Source organism: Selaginella moellendorffii, unplaced genomic scaffold, assembly GCF_000143415.4.
Source record: "Selaginella moellendorffii unplaced genomic scaffold, v1.0 SELMOscaffold_87, whole genome shotgun sequence".
Taxonomy (NCBI): Eukaryota; Viridiplantae; Streptophyta; class Lycopodiopsida; order Selaginellales; family Selaginellaceae; genus Selaginella; species Selaginella moellendorffii.
This window is the reverse complement of record NW_003314348.1, coordinates 727,977-742,940: the sequence shown is the minus strand read 5'-3', so window position 1 is coordinate 742,940 and position 14,964 is coordinate 727,977. Positions and strand designations below refer to the sequence as shown.

Genomic DNA, 14,964 nt, shown 5'->3' with positions numbered 1-14,964 from the left:
GCGCAAAGGAAGCGGTCAGTGCGTGCCTTTGGTGGCCCACAGGAAGATAGAACACTACTTTTCAAGGAACGAATTTGGGGCGTGGCTCGATCGCTGGCTGAGGAGAAACTCGCTGGATCGCATCGATCTATCGAAAGGATTCCTGGACTCCCCCAGCAGCCGAAAGAATTCATCCGTCCACAGGTTTGGGTGTTTGATCGGCCGGGAGAATCACTCCATGGGCTCGAGAATTGGGTCGTGGATCGTGGCGCCGCGGCGTGATTCCAACACCGCGGCCCGGGATTCGAGCGAATCGGGTGATCGCGGTCGCAAATGCAGGGGCGATTAGAGGTTTGATTCTTGGCAGGGGATCTTCGAGAGAAGGGGAAGTGTGGGTTTCTGGAGGCCTGGCTTCCAGTGCTAATGGGTGCTCGTGGCTGCTCTGCAAGTGCTGGGCGATTAGTGAGGACGAAGAGGAGGACGAGCTCATGGCCGAGACTATGGCGACGGATCCTTGCGCCTCGCCAAAGATCCTAATCAATGGCTGCAGCCCCCCTCTCAAGAGCTGCATGAAGCAAGCACAGCAAAATCACGGGCTACAGGAGCCTCTTCTCGGCGAAGAACACGAAAGTCGCCGCGATTCTTCCGAGGGGCGCTGTGGATTGGGGGAAGAAGATCGAGAGCCTGGTAGCGCGGAAGATAACGGAGAAGCTAAGGTAGAAGTAAGAGACGATATGGATGAAGAACAGGAAGAACAGCGCGAGAACAAGGAAGAACACTGCAAGAACAAGAAGAACGTCCAATGGAGCGAAGAGATCGCGGTGGTTAGAGAATACGAAGAGAGGTACGTCCATCAGATCCAGCCACTGTAGAAAAAAACGATTTTTTCTTAGTGGACACTAGAGTTTCTTACGATGGATTTTTGTGGTTCTCGCAGCGATCGAGAGGACGATGGTTGTGTTCGCGGCAGAGAATGCAAATGCGCGATACAATGAAGGAGAGGAGAAAAGAAATTCTTGCCTTTCGCTTGTACAGTGTAAATTTGAGAAGATGGAAGTTCTTAAGCATTGTTGATGGTGTATATAAGTTTTTAGGTCCACTGGGAGGGAGGGAATGGCGTCGAGGCGCCAAGAGCAGCGCGATCGATCGGCGGCCTCTCCCTCGGCGGCAGCGGTAGGCCACATTGATTTGCTGCGTGAATCCATCGATTTGATCATTCCATCCAGTCTCCAAGGGGTTCTTCTTCTGCGATCCCGACCGCGCCATCGTCGCTGAGAGCTAGATCATCCACCGCATCATCCTCCAGGTCGCCGGCATTCGATTTTCGTGGCATGAGAGATTCTGCTCGCGAAATCATCTCGCGCGGGTGAGGTCGCGGTCTTGTTTCTCGGATCTCCTCCTTTGCAGTTCTTCTAAAAGATTGTCGCTTATTTTCAGGCAAAGATTGCCTGCGAGGAAGGGAGAAACCGGATCGATCGCAAGGCTTCCACAGGACCTTCTTTGCAAGTGTTTCTTAAAGCTCGATTCAATCTTCCAGATCATAAACTGCGCATTGGTTTGTAAGGTCTGGAGGGATGCTTGTTCGCTCGATGTGGTAAGAAGCTTCTCTTTTTTTTTCCAGGCTAGCTTTAGACTTTGTTTCTGTGATCAGATTTGGAGGAGTATGTATTTAAGGTGGCATGGTGATTATAGACTCGATATCTCTCGACAGCAATCTCCTTTTCCACCATCTGGATTTGGGACCTGGCGAGAGAGCTTCATCAGAGATTTTCCTCGAGGAGTTAGCTGTTCTGAGCGTTTGTGATTGGTTTCGCTAATGGTTTTGCTTGTTTCCAGCGAGTGAGGCTACTTGAGAGGACTATCAAACAATCCTTGGACGCTGGATTTCTTCAAGCTCTGGACGAAGTCCCGCACGGTACGATGCATTTGTCATGTTCTCGCTTTTCTCATCGTATTGGTGCTGTCTACAGTCTTAAACTTTACGCCTGGAAAGAGTATCCAAACGCTAGCGCAAGAACTTCAGCTCACTTTTTATTTGCGAATCAACAACGGGCAACGAATTCGATTGACAAGTGAGTCCCTTTCTTTCATTGTTCTTTTTTTTTTTTTTTTTTGGCCTTGCCGCTTATCGTTTCTTTCTCCGGTTGGGCTCTTGTTTCCAGGAAAGCAGGCTGTCTGGTTCCCAGCTTCCACTGTCCTTCATTGTCCATTCAAATATTTGAAACGTGGGATGAAGCTCTTCTCCCTTGCTTCGTTAGAGGTGCACATATCTTTGGAAATTGTTTTTTTCTGTTTTTTTTGTTTTTCTTTGGTTCTCCTAACGACGCTCAGGTTATCGTTTCGAGTGACACGCTTTCTCAATGTTGTCAAGTGGCTGCTATTGTATCCACACTGTGGCTTTGGCCGTGCTGCACTTCTGTTCGTTGTTCCTTGACAGCACTAATTTTATAGATGACAAAGAAGCCATCGCTTTGGGAAAGTGATTATTCTGCACCACCACTTAGGCTTGCAATGCTTTCTTCTAAAGATGTCGCTGGTGCAATGAATCTTATTGTGGGAACATTATTTGAGCAGGACAATACCGATGGAAATGAAGAGGTAAAGCGATTCTTCCCCTCTATTCATGATTAAGATTGTTCTAACAGGTACTATTTATCAAAGTTGGAATACATTTGGCACAAGTCATTTTCAAACTCTTCAAGTTCCGGATTGAAACCCAGCGAATGCGACCAAATCCAGAGCCTTCAATCAATTTTGGTAACGTCGTTGGGAACTTTGCGAAATGACTGATTCTTTGATTGCAAGGTTATCACGTCAGCGTACAATTACACACTTTCGATCATCTCATTTGGACACGAAACTTCCACGGGGTAACGCACTCGTGTTGTCTGGAGGATCCCGAAATCGTTCGAATCACCCGCTCGCAGGTTTTGTGGGATGAGCGCGAATCGATGGCACGGGAAAATGTCGTTCTACCGCTCATCTCATCAGTTGAGTGGAACTTTCTCTCTTTTCTTTCTCATGATATAATATGAGTGGTATCCAGTTCGAGGTAGTGCCAAAGAAACTGAGCTTGCCATGGCGTAGTGAAGCCTTTTCTGGAACACTTGAACACTCGGCTATGGCGGTCATAACTTCGTGGGACGTAAGAAGGGAAGCCTTCTGGCAAATTGTCAAGACGTTACACCTCAAGCTGGTCTCGGTTCCCTCCGTGGAGGTATTTAAGTTCGTTCTAAGTTACGTGTTTTTCTAAAAGTGATGCTCTGTAGTATGTGGAGCCAGGATTCGAGGGACCACAGTTCGAGGCTACTGTGGAGGACAAATCCAAGGGATTGTCTGCCGCTATCAAATGCTCATTGCCACTCGAGAATTCGGTAGAGATGTTTGCTATCACCGATTTGAGGCTTTCACTGAGCAAGAAATTCGTGCGAGAATGGTTTGGGGTCAACATCTAGAAGCACACTTTCATCCAAGAGGAAGAACAGGAAAATCTTATTGCCAGAAGGAAGGAGGAGAGGAAATCTTCTATCGACGCGAGAGCTCACAGAGCCTGTCAGCTGACATCCACGTGGCAATGGCGCGTAACCGCTATTTGAAATTTTAGGGTTTATCAGCAGTGCTTATCCTAGGGTTTCTGAGCTGGGGCGGAGGAAATGGAGGAGACGCGCAAGAGCGCGAGGCTCTCTCGGATGCTCGAGGTGGCTTCCAAGACTATCTCTCAGCTCATGCAGAAGTAAGCGCCGGTCTTTCGTATGGAAATCTTGTCTAGATTTTGGAATTTGCTGCGCAGCGAAAGAGATCCAGAGGATGATCCAGATTTCCTAGCTCGGAATCCTCGATGGGAGGATCAGCTCCCTCCTATCCATGGCGTGAACAAACCAGACGATGGGCAAAAGCCTTCTACTGTCGCGTTGATTGCTGCTCTGGAAATTCTTCCACGCCCGCCAGTCTCTTCCATGCCCATGGAAAATTGGAAAAGAGCTTATAAAGCAGTCAGGCATATGCTGGTAAGCGCTACACATTTCCTTTCTTCTTCTCGGCTTAAGATTTTTCTTTCTTTTATCAGCTGCTGAGAAGGAAGGCAATGCGTAGCGCTGTAGGAACTGGAGCTCGAATCGAGGGTCGTGCCCTTGGGTTTTGGAGTCAATACAGCGCAACGCGTCTAAAGCTCTTCGTGCTTATCCATAACCAGTATGCAAGTAAACAAACTACCTTGTATTTGCTGATCCAGCTATGACAACCTTGTGCTACATTTGTTTCCAGGACAGCGGAATATATGCTGCTATTCCTCATCCTATCTCACCTTTTAGTGCTGATTTTCCAAGTAAAAGCTGGGAGCCGGGAACAACGATGGACCGATGTAAGGGATTTTAAGCTGGACTTTCTGGATGGGGTCATTACCACGCTTTATGCGTAAGTTTTTCTTTTGCAAGTTACATGGAACTGTCTCATCGTTAAAGCTTTCTTAACAGGATCGAAATGTTACTGAAGATCCTCTGTCTGGGGTTCTGCAAGGGACCTTACTCTTACCTTCGAAACCCTTATAACAGGCTTGATTTTGCCATTGTTATTGATTCCTGGTAAGATTCCTAGCTTCATGAGCGTATCATAATCTCTATGCTACAGGGTACACATTATCGTTAGAAGCATAACTGGAAGAGATTATTTTGCACGTTTGGCGGTCTTGCGTGCATTTCGAGGCCTTCTAGCTTTGAAGCACATCCATTTTTTTGCAGATGTCATTGTATGTTTTTCTTTTCTTTTCTAGCTTTGAACTGAAACTGCTATGCTGTGCAGGCTATTATGGTAGCAGTCGAAAGAAGTGTCCGTCCGCTTCAAAATGTTATCCTCCTCACATTTTTCATGTTGGTCTTCTATGCGCTGCTCGGGACACAGTTTTTGCAAAAGACATTGTCTCAAAGGTACTCAATTAAATTTTGCATATTGCACCACTAAGCTGAACTTCCCATTTCTGTTAGGTGCTTGCGAAGTCAGGACAAGCAACTATCATATCCAGAACGTTTTTGTGATAAGAAAGTAGTCGATGGATACAGTTGTCCCTCGACTCAGAAATGCTTGGTAAAGTTCCGCCGTTCGCAGTTTTCATCATACAACTTTGCATTTGCAGAAGTATGGAAATCCTAACTATGGACAAACGAGTTTTGATTACCTCTGGTATTCTTTGATCAGTATGTTTCAGGTTCGTTGCCTTTCACCTTGTGCTTTATGTTGTAGCTCTTTTCCAGATTGTATCGCTGGAAGGATGGTCTCTGATAATGTACCGCGTAAAGGATGCTGAAGGAGAACGAGCAAGTATTAGATTTACTTTGGCGAGGTCAATTCTGCCTGACACTGCTTTACAGATTCATACTTCATGACTTTGGTGATTATTGGGACATATTTTCTTTGCAATGTGTTTATTGCTGGGATAAGTGGAGTTTTTCTTCGAGTCAGGGCGGAACATCAGGTACGTGACGGTTTTATCACTGGAAACACTAAGCGGGATTCAATATTCTTAGGCACTCTTGAAAAAATCTCGTAAAAGCACGACCTCCTTTTATAGCGCAACCGTGATGGCGAACATCCTCCGGGACGACATTATAACTGATGATCGTCATTTGAAATGGCATTTGCGATTTCTAAACAGATCCAGGAGAATTAAAAGAAGTGTCGGCCGAATTTTTAGCCGCACTCACTCGACTTTTCGAGATACCTTTCACACTAGCTCCATGAGATTCAGCCGATTGGGCTCAAGAACTTATCAACGTTCATTAAGTGGAAGAGGTGGCAGAGCAGCCTTATCAGTATCCGAGAAATGCCGCGCAGTTGTTCAGCATCCAAGTTTTGATCGCGGTGTACTACTGGCTGTTACTGTTAACGCGATTATCTTATGTTTGTACAGATACGGCATGTCTAAGGAGTTCTTGTACACACTTTGTATCCATCAGCCTCGTCTTTTCCTTGTGACCGTACACCTTAACGTCAGTGCACAGATGGTATTCAAGCGGTGCTCCTTGTTTTGTTTGCAGCAGAATTACTATTGCGTTTTCTTGCTTACGGACCAATTTCATTTATGGCTGACAGTAAGCGAAAGTTTCAGTTCCTCAAATCTGAGCTGTGAATAGTTTTGCAGGGATGAACCTGTTTGATCTCTTCGTAATCGCGGTATCTTCTGGAGCACTAATCTCACGGGCGTATCCAAATATCTCCGCAGTTCGAATCATGCGGTGGTTCTACTTGTCCAAGAAACATGTCGACAAACATTCTTCAGTTGTGGTCAGCCTTCTTTCTTCGAAGGTAATATATCAGCTAATCTACTTTTTACAGGCCACGTGCATCAAAAGTGTTGGCTCACTGGTGGGTGTGTTCTTCTTTTACCTGCTAGTTATCGTTATATTTTCTATCGTGAGCATGGAGTTATACAGTGGTCAATACTATAAGTTCACGGACGGGTACCCTCGCGGACACCACGATAATATGCTCCAGACTATGCTTCTTTGGTTCTCGGTAACTACTGCTGAATCCTGGCCAAATCAAATGTGGAACTCCATGAGGCCCGGGGTGGAGTATAAGTAAGCTACATCTATCTTTCTTGACAAATCGTTTTCATCGTTGTTACGTGCAGTGGTGTGGCGCCTTTTCTGTATATATTTTACTTCGTCCTCACAGTCCATATCATTATGAACCTTATCATTGCTGTTATACTAGAGCATAACGAGCTTACAGACAACGAGAAAAAGAAAATACAGCGGGTTCGTGCATTTTCCAAACCTTGTTTTCTCTCTCCACAACTTTTCTCCTGCAGACCGAGCACATGAGAATGTTCAAGCGCATGCAAAATCGGGCCTCTACGGGAAGAGGTAGCTGGGTGATGAACGCTTTTGAGCGAGTGAAAGCAGGCTTTCATTCTCGACGGGGCAGACAGATTGACGGAAACCTGGAACTGGGATATGACAACACGAGTTTGCTTCCAGGAGCAGCTTCTGAGCCAGCAGAGAGTGCTAGAGATGGCTCGGAGGCAGTGTCGACTGCAGCTGTGGGAGAGAACATTACAGAAACAGAAAGGCCGCAAAGGATCAGTCGTGGTTCACAGATTCTCCAGGCTTCTGGATTTCCAGCAGACATTGGTGAGAAAAGAGGTTCGCGAACTGCGCTTCAGGATGCTGTTCTTACGCTTGCTGACATCACCAGGCCTCCTTTCAAGGTATCTAGCAAGCTAGCTAGAAATCTAGACAGACGCCGGAAAAAGGAGTCCTTCCAACTTTCAGACTACGAGGCACTTGAGGAAAGCTTTCCCACTCTCGAGAGGCAAAGATCTTTTCTTGGAGAAGAGGGTCGTGCGACAGGATTTTGCAAGATGGTTTTAAACAGCAGATGGTGGCGCTGGTTCTCAATCGCTTGGGTCGCTATAAGCACTTGGCTTGTTATTGAGATGCGAGCCACTGGAGAGCCGGTATTTGCCGACACGGCTATCAAAGTTCTCCACAAGCTTGTGTTCGTGGTTAGTATGTTTCTCTCCGTGTTTGTGAACTTCACATTACACACGGGTCTTTCGCAGGTCTTCCTCCTGGAGTTTTCTCTCAGAGTTTTTGTTCAAGGCTTCGTATCTTCGCCCAGTGCAGTCTTTAACGACCCCTACAACATCCTGGAACTTTCTCTTCTGATCATCGACGCACTCAATCTTGCTACTTGGAGCGAGAACTCTCGACGAGCTATACATGCATTGACGGCACTGCGACCATTTCGGTTCATCTGTCGCTTTGGCGAACTCAAAAGCTTGATGTCGAATCTCGTCAAGACTGTTCCAGCTATAGTGGCCGTTCTGTTGTTTACGTTCCTCATCTTCGTGGTTTTTGGCTCTATCGGTGTCCAGTTATTCAGGGGCCTTCTTTACTCGTGCAACGATGCTACTATTACTCATCGAGCTTATTGCACTGGCCATTACTACAACAACATCGGAATATATGTTCCACGGGCCTGGACAAATCCTACTTTCCACTTTGACAGCATTGGTAATGCCTTCCTCTCTTTATTCGTTTGCTCGACTTTCGACAACTGGGTTACAAACTGGCTATACCCCGTGATGGATATCGTTGGCGAAAACAAGCAGCCGCAACGGGACAACAGTCCGGCTTATGCCATTTTCTTCGTGGCGTTTTGCATATGTGGAGGATTTTTCATAGTCCGGGTGTTTATTGGAGTTTTTATCAACGAGTTTGGGAAGAACTCGGGCTCCAAGCTCCTAACGGAGAGACAGAAGCTCTGGCGAGACATGAATCGCATCATCCAGAAGCTGGAACCGTCAAAGCTACCGAGGCCACCGAAGAATTACGTCCGGCAGCTATGTTTTTACGCTATCCGCAATCGTCACTACCAAAACAGTATGATAATATGCCTGCTGGGATACGCTGCACTCTTGTCAACGAACTACGCTGGCCAGCCGGCTTATGTTTCTATGCGCCGCCAGAAAGCTCACGTTGCTCTTACAACGTATTTTTTATTGGAGTCCTTGATCAAATTTCTTGGTGATGAGGTCTGTGCGTTCTTAGATAAATGCTTGAGTTTCAAGTGTGTGTTTGCAGTTCGAAGTTTACAAATACGAGCACTCCAAACACATGGAAGCAGCAATATCTATATTGGCAGCTTCAGGCTTGATGGGAAAGAAAGGAACGCCTAGAGGCTATGTTTGTCGATTTGCTTACATTGCTCGAGTTTTCTGCATCATTCCTCATGTACCGAGAGCACGGGTGATCATGAGAACTATGGTCATATGCCTGCCGACTATGGGAGAGATCATGGTTCTTCTCGGTGTCTTCCTGTTCGCGTTCTCTGGTATTGGCTTCCAGATGTTTAGTCATGTCGCAGAAGGAACCTGTATTGGTCCCACGCTTAACTTTCGAACGTTCGTCAACTCCTTCATTACCGTCTTCCAAGTAAGCTTCGATACAGTTGCTTGTGTTCTAATCAGAGCTTATGCTGCAGGTTTCTACGCTTGACAACTGGTCTTGCATCATGGTCGACGTGATGGTGGACTCGCCAAAGTGTACAAAGGGAGACTCTTTAGCGAGGAATGACTGTGGTCATCCGTTTGCTGGAGTCATCTATTTCGTATGCCTAGTGGTGATATCGAGTTTCATATTCATGAACTTGTTCGTAGCCTTGATCCTGGATGCCATCACTTTCGGGCTGGTTAACGAGAATTCTATGGTCTCGCCTGAACACCTGCTTGCATTTAAAGCGCTATGGGCTCAGCAGCCCTTCGATCCAGAGTAAGAAATGTGGTCTTTAACCTTTCTCATTTTATCTTTTTTCTAAAATGCAGAGCTTCGGGATACATTGGAATGCACAAACTTCGAAACTTTGTGAACGCTCTGGGTGTTCCTCTGGGACGACGACACAACTCCACCGTGCAATGGTAAGCTGGCCAATCAGAGGCTTTCATTTATTTTGCCGCTTCTCGTCCAGGTACTTGAGGATTGAGTTTGAGGTTATGAGCTTTCGAGTTCCAAACAAAGGAATTCCATTCAAGCAGCTTCTGGAAACGTTCACGTTGTACAAGATCGGACCAACAGTTGAGAGTTTTATGTTCTTATCTTCCTCTCAATCTCTCTCAAAGAGTGTTGTGTGCTCTGATCGCAGGGTCTACCTCTTACACTACGAATTGAGAGAGAGAAGCAAATCCAAAGCGTTTACATACGTGGTGCCGCCACGAAAATCGAAGCTCTTGTGAGGGGATTTTTGGTGAGGAGGAGATTTGCCAGAGGCAGTGAAGGCCAAAACCAGGAGCAAGAGCAACAGAACTCAAAAGAAGCTCAGGCAGCCACTAAAATGCAAGCCCTTGCGAGGGGGTTTATAGCGAGGAGGAAAGCAGCAAAAGCCAGTCGGGGTAGCTTCCAGAAGCACGAGCGAGAAGAAACCGCTGCCAAAAAGATTCAAGCGTTTGTAAGGGGAAAGCTGGCCAAGGAGAGAGCAGCCACTGGAGGAATGGAAAAGCTAGAAGAAGTTGAGGCGGCCACTAAAATTCAGGCAGTCGCAAGGGGGTTTCTGGCAAGAAAGAAAGCAGCGAGGCAAAAACACGAACAAGAACAGGCTCACAAGGCACAAGAACTGGAAGTTATCGCGGCCAGAAAGATACAAGTAGCTACGAGGAGATATTTACTGAGACTACAAGTTCGACAGGAGCAAAAACATGCAGACTACGGTGCTTCGGGCATACGAATTCAAGCAACACCGTGGCAAAACCACATCGCAGCAACAAAGATACAACGAGCTGCGAGATTTGTAGCAAAACGAACCATACAGCAAGTCGAGCAGCACGAGGAGCCATCACGCGTCACCGCAGCCACGAGAATACAAGCAGCAGCAAGAGGTTTTCTAGCGAGGAGGAAGGCATTAAGGGTGAAAATGGAGCACAGCGTTGGAAAACCAACAGCAAGCTCGTGATTTATGGCAAAAAAAATATAGAATTGACTCCTTTTTTAAAACAATTTTTTGTAAAAATATACGTTATGCTTAGGATATAGGAGAGAATTAATTTATTTAATTTTACTTGACTTCATTGGAAACTCTGAAAAAGAAATTGGAAACTCAGAAAAAGAAATTTGGCTATTTAGTATTTAAAATGAATTTTTTAGAATTAAATTCTAGTATATACAATGGCAACTAAATTAGTAATTATTTTTATTCTTTTAATTAAAATTATATTAGTAAGCTCATCAGCAAATTTATTCAACTTAACAAGTAAACCAAGTATGTATATATTTGATTTTTTTTTCATTTGTAGTAATTTTGTTTTTAGTTAATTGGAAACCAGATATGCTAAATGCTTTAAATAGCTGTAATTTATATGGAAATTCTATTATTTGGAGAGAAACATTAAATGATCAATTTGATAAAAAATATTATGATAGAAAAACGTACCAAGAATGTCAAGATATTTTAATTAACTCTATTAAATTTCAAGGTGTAATATTCAGAGGTGAAGGAGAATTTATAACAAAAGGTTCATGGTATGGTTGGCAAAATTGGGCATATACTGGTAGAACACATAGAATAAATAATGGGTATATTATTTTTGATAATCTAGATTTAAATCCATATCCATGGAAATAATAATAGTCTACTTTAAAAATAAAACTAGTGAGTTCTAGTGTCAAATACATAATTATAATTTTTAATTTGTTTTAGAAAACCTTAACTGATAATGCACTTTCCATTATAAGTTTATAAAGTAAGTAGTCAAATTTATTTTTAAATGAGTTAAAATAAATCAAAAGAAAAATAAATTTACAGTAAAAGTTTTATCCTAAGCACATACATTTTTTGCCTTATATTTACTTATAAGGCAAAAATAAATTAATTTAACTAGACTAAAGCTGTATCACATAAATTTCAAATTATATGAGTAAGCTCATCCAAATATATATTTAACTTACATATGAACAAAGTATGAATATATTTGTCTGAATTTCTCTTTAGTTACTAATAAAAAACGTTTAAGTGGATTGGGAAAAAGATATAAATATATGTTGAAATGTTATTATTTGAAACACTAAATAATAAATTTAATAAAAACAAATATGATTCAAAAACCACACATCTTGAATATAAGAATATTTTTGTTAATAATAATAACTTTCATTCAAGGTGTTAGCTTTAAAGGTGGGGGTAGTTTACAACAAATGTTTTTGGGTGTAATTAGTAAAATTGAGCATATATTAGTAGATTTCATAAAGTAGATAAAGATTATATTAGTTTTTCTTTGAACCCATATCTATGAAGATTTTAATCTTTTCTCCATCTTTTACAAAATCTATCTTCCCATATTATTATTACTAGTAGGGATCCCAACTCAACTGGAAAAATAAAAACTCATGTATTAATAGACAATAATATGTTAGAAAGAAAGGCTAGACTATTTGTTCTTCAAGTTGCTAATTAAATAAGACTATTTGTTCTTCAAGTTGCTAATTAAATAATAACCAATAGATGTATCGTGCAAGTAAGAAAAGCAGTCTAACTATTAGAACTACCATATAATTTCCTACTAGAGTCTTATCCCTTAACATAATCTCTAAGCTCTTGCTAGATTTTTCATATATACTTGAAAATTGTGATAGAAAATTTCAAGTCCTAAACTTCATTGCTCTTATAAGCATAGCAAGCATTACACTATTAAAAAGAAAACTACATTGCATTGCCATTTTTTTTACCAAAAGTAGATAGGAATGGTATGATAATAGATATATTACTTGGGGTTTATTACTTATATATAAGAATGGATAGACTAGCATATTACTTAATACTTCTACCCTTAGAAGATGAAAAGGTAATATTGGAAGTAGTCTTGAATGACACACTCTTTAATTGACAATGACATGGCAAGAAAAAAATGCAATTGAGATTGAAAAGGAGAATAAATTTGATTTTATATGGATTTTTTCATCATCACTTTCTTAATCTCAAACAAAAGGGAGACTTTTATAGCTACTGAGCAACAAGCTACTAGTCAGCACTTGAGATTTGTCGACTTACAGGATGCCTTCATTCCAGAAGCCTTCTCCGTCACTACGGTTCCACTCCAGTTTGCTGCTATCTTGGAGAAGAATCTCAAACTGGCGGTGCCCAAGATTATTTGAGATATCATGGTAGATGATTCTCTGCCTAGAGTGCATCGACTTGGCAATTACTAGCCTTCAAGGCGTCGCTCGCCAGTTCCTGATTTGCAAGGTGACTCTTTCAACATTTTCTGCTTCGTGGCTTAGCATCCAGAATGGTCTTCTTGTGCTCAAGGAAAATGGACTCCTGTCGCTAAAAGGTAATTTAATCTATTCCTCTGAGTTTTTATTATTCCTTCGAGGATCATAGATTTCGTACCCGGCCTCCCTCCAATTTCTGGACGGGAATTTCCTTTGCATCTTCAAGAAGTTCACGCTGTAGATCCCAACTTCACTCTCCGGTATACTGGTGTTTATAAACTCTTTCTACGAGTTGGAAACATCTCAGCTCGACCAACTTGCTAGAGACACTCCACAGTTTGTTCCAATCGGTCAATTGCTTCCGTCATTTGCATTCGACGGCCAGGTTGGAGTGTACGAACTCGAGCAGGAGAGGTGTGGTTTTTGGATGGAAGATATGAGCTGCCTCGACTGGTTGGACGAGCAGCCGTCCAAATCAGTCATCTACATCTCCTTTGGAAGCCTGGGTGATAGGATCAGACAACAATGAGCTTCGAAAGCTTTTCTAAGACCCAAGTTATGACAAATGCAAGTTTGTTTCCTGGGCTTCTCAGCTCAAGGTAAGCTTCTTCTTTTACCTCTTTTTCTTGCTTAATATGTCGTCCACACAGGTTCTCAAGCATCGTTCCGTGGGTGCGTTTCTCACTCATTGTGGATGGAATTCTCTTTTTGGAGACGATCGTTCGTGCTTGGAGTCTCCGTGATTAGATGGCCTTTCTTGTACGAGCAGCCACTTAACTGTGTGCTTGCTGTGGAGCATTGGAAGATCGGCTCTCGCTTGCCACCGAGTCCAGATGCCACGATCGTTGAAAAGGCAGTGAAGGATATGATGGGAGAAGCAGGCCAAATGTGGAGGGACAATGTCACGAAGCTTGCCATCTCTGCGAAAGATGCAGTCGCTGATGGAGGTCTTTCACATCGAAGCTTTTAAGTGTAAAATGGAAATTTACTTGAACTAAAGGAGAGTTAAACCACAAAGCTCGAAGCTGGCGATTTCTAGTGAGGAGAAGAGCTGCGCGAGCGAGAGGAGCAGCTAAGCCCAGCAGCGATGAAACAAAGAAGGAAGAACAAAGGCGGCGGCGTCAAGACCGTGTAAAAAGCATATTCTAGGAATCAAGAGCATCCGCATATTCGAAGGAACCTCTGGGTTTTAAGCGCCTTCCATTGTATTTGAATGAATTTCACGGAGAAGCTTGGCTAGGGTAGAATGGGGGCTTGCGCGTCGATTCCAGGGCTGGGCCGGCTTCGCGAGGTAAATCCGGTGAATTTCCGCTTCTTCGGTCCAGGATCGCTGGAAATCTTTCGAAATTTCGTGATCTTTGCCCCGTCTTTGCTCGCCAGGAGGAAGAACCGGCAGCGCTTCACAATGTGGCAGCGTCCGAGGACAGATACTGGCTCGCGGCCTTCCTTGATCCGGATTTCGTGCGCTCCAGGGTCTCCTGGATGATCAGCTGCTACAACTACACCGTGGAGATGAATCCCGGCTTGCAACAAGCCGATTACGCGCCCTACACTGGCTTCCGCCGCGAGTGCCAGAGGCTCTTCGGCGATGACCGTCCAGGTAGCGTGTTCCCTCGCTCGATCGATCCAATATCCTATCGTACGCTCTTCTTCTTCCTTTCTTGCCTAAAATTTCCTCTCTCACTCCTGCTTTCGCTTCTATTACATGGATCAGGGATGGATCTGATCAGATTCATGTTCCACGGCACGCCCGAGATAAACATCGATGGCATCCTGCACGAGGGATTGGTGCTCACAAATCTCGACAAGTTCTTCTTCAGCACCTCCGTCAATAACTGCCTAAGCTTCACAAAGCCCAACTTCAATGGCGTCCCCAAGATACTTCTCTTCCTCGTGCTCATACCCTCTCCGGTAAGATCTCTCGTTCTTGTGATAGATTGATCGAGCCTCCACTCTCTCTCTCTCTCTTCTTCTTTCCAATCTCTCTCGTGCTCATACCCTCTCCGGTAAGAGCTCTTCTTGGTCATAGATTGATCGACTCCACTCTATCTCTCTCGTTCTTACCATTCCCTCTCATCCTGATCGATAGCTTCATCGACTCTCACTTTTCTTCTTTCCAGAGTGAAAAGCACAGGGATGTCTGGACGATTTCTGCCAATGCGCCACATCGTTCACTGCCAGTAGCCACAATCCATCTCACATCGAGCAAGGTATATATAAACAGCTTCTTTTTTTGTGGACTCGATGTAATACTTTTCCGTTTTTTCTTTTTTCTTTAGTGAGCATT

General features: G+C 43.8%; 2 protein-coding genes across 8 annotated transcripts; both read left to right on the top strand.

Annotated features, from left to right (window-relative positions):
• The first annotated feature begins 11 nt into the window (after nt 1-11).
• On the top strand, nt 12-3,595 carry LOC9636650. Of its 4 annotated transcripts, none has more exons than XR_002990617.1 (16): nt 12-823; nt 917-1,015; nt 1,067-1,152; nt 1,206-1,345; nt 1,417-1,573; nt 1,631-1,759; nt 1,816-1,894; nt 1,950-2,051; nt 2,142-2,239; nt 2,311-2,361; nt 2,431-2,577; nt 2,641-2,736; nt 2,785-2,849; nt 2,907-2,969; nt 3,026-3,196; nt 3,249-3,487. XR_002990617.1 is itself a non-coding variant. In XM_024662051.1 (16 exons), the coding sequence occupies exons 1-16, from the start codon at nt 718-720 to the stop codon at nt 3,432-3,434; spliced, it is 1,791 nt and encodes a 596-aa protein (XP_024517819.1). In that variant the 5' UTR covers nt 18-717; the 3' UTR covers nt 3,435-3,595. The 4 variants fall into 4 exon arrangements, 3 of the variants coding, with proteins under 3 accessions (XP_024517818.1, XP_024517819.1, XP_024517820.1); XM_024662051.1 differs by having other exon boundaries at nt 18-823; nt 2,625-2,736; nt 3,249-3,595; XM_024662050.1 differs by having other exon boundaries at nt 17-823; nt 2,625-2,736; nt 2,785-2,969; nt 3,249-3,595.
• A 7-nt stretch (nt 3,596-3,602) lies between these two features.
• Nucleotides 3,603-10,466, top strand: LOC9636649 (sodium channel protein type 4 subunit alpha). 4 transcript variants are annotated; one of them, XM_024662042.1, is made up of 23 exons: nt 3,603-3,712; nt 3,770-3,986; nt 4,046-4,170; nt 4,243-4,392; nt 4,452-4,559; nt 4,606-4,723; nt 4,777-4,901; nt 4,959-5,058; nt 5,108-5,179; nt 5,226-5,292; nt 5,343-5,446; nt 5,499-5,916; nt 5,973-6,062; nt 6,113-6,255; nt 6,307-6,551; nt 6,605-6,731; nt 6,785-7,480; nt 7,538-8,512; nt 8,562-8,912; nt 8,962-9,248; nt 9,302-9,394; nt 9,445-9,550; nt 9,619-10,466. In XM_024662042.1, exons 1-23 carry the CDS (start codon nt 3,633-3,635, stop codon nt 10,420-10,422), a joined length of 5,601 nt encoding a protein of 1,866 aa, XP_024517810.1. In that variant the 5' UTR covers nt 3,603-3,632; the 3' UTR covers nt 10,423-10,466. The 4 variants fall into 4 exon arrangements, with proteins under 4 accessions (XP_024517810.1, XP_024517812.1, XP_024517811.1 ...); XM_024662044.1 differs by having other exon boundaries at nt 9,596-9,828; XM_024662043.1 differs by lacking the exons at nt 3,603-3,712; nt 3,770-3,986 and having other exon boundaries at nt 4,060-4,178.
• The last annotated feature ends 4,498 nt before the right edge of the window (nt 10,467-14,964 follow it).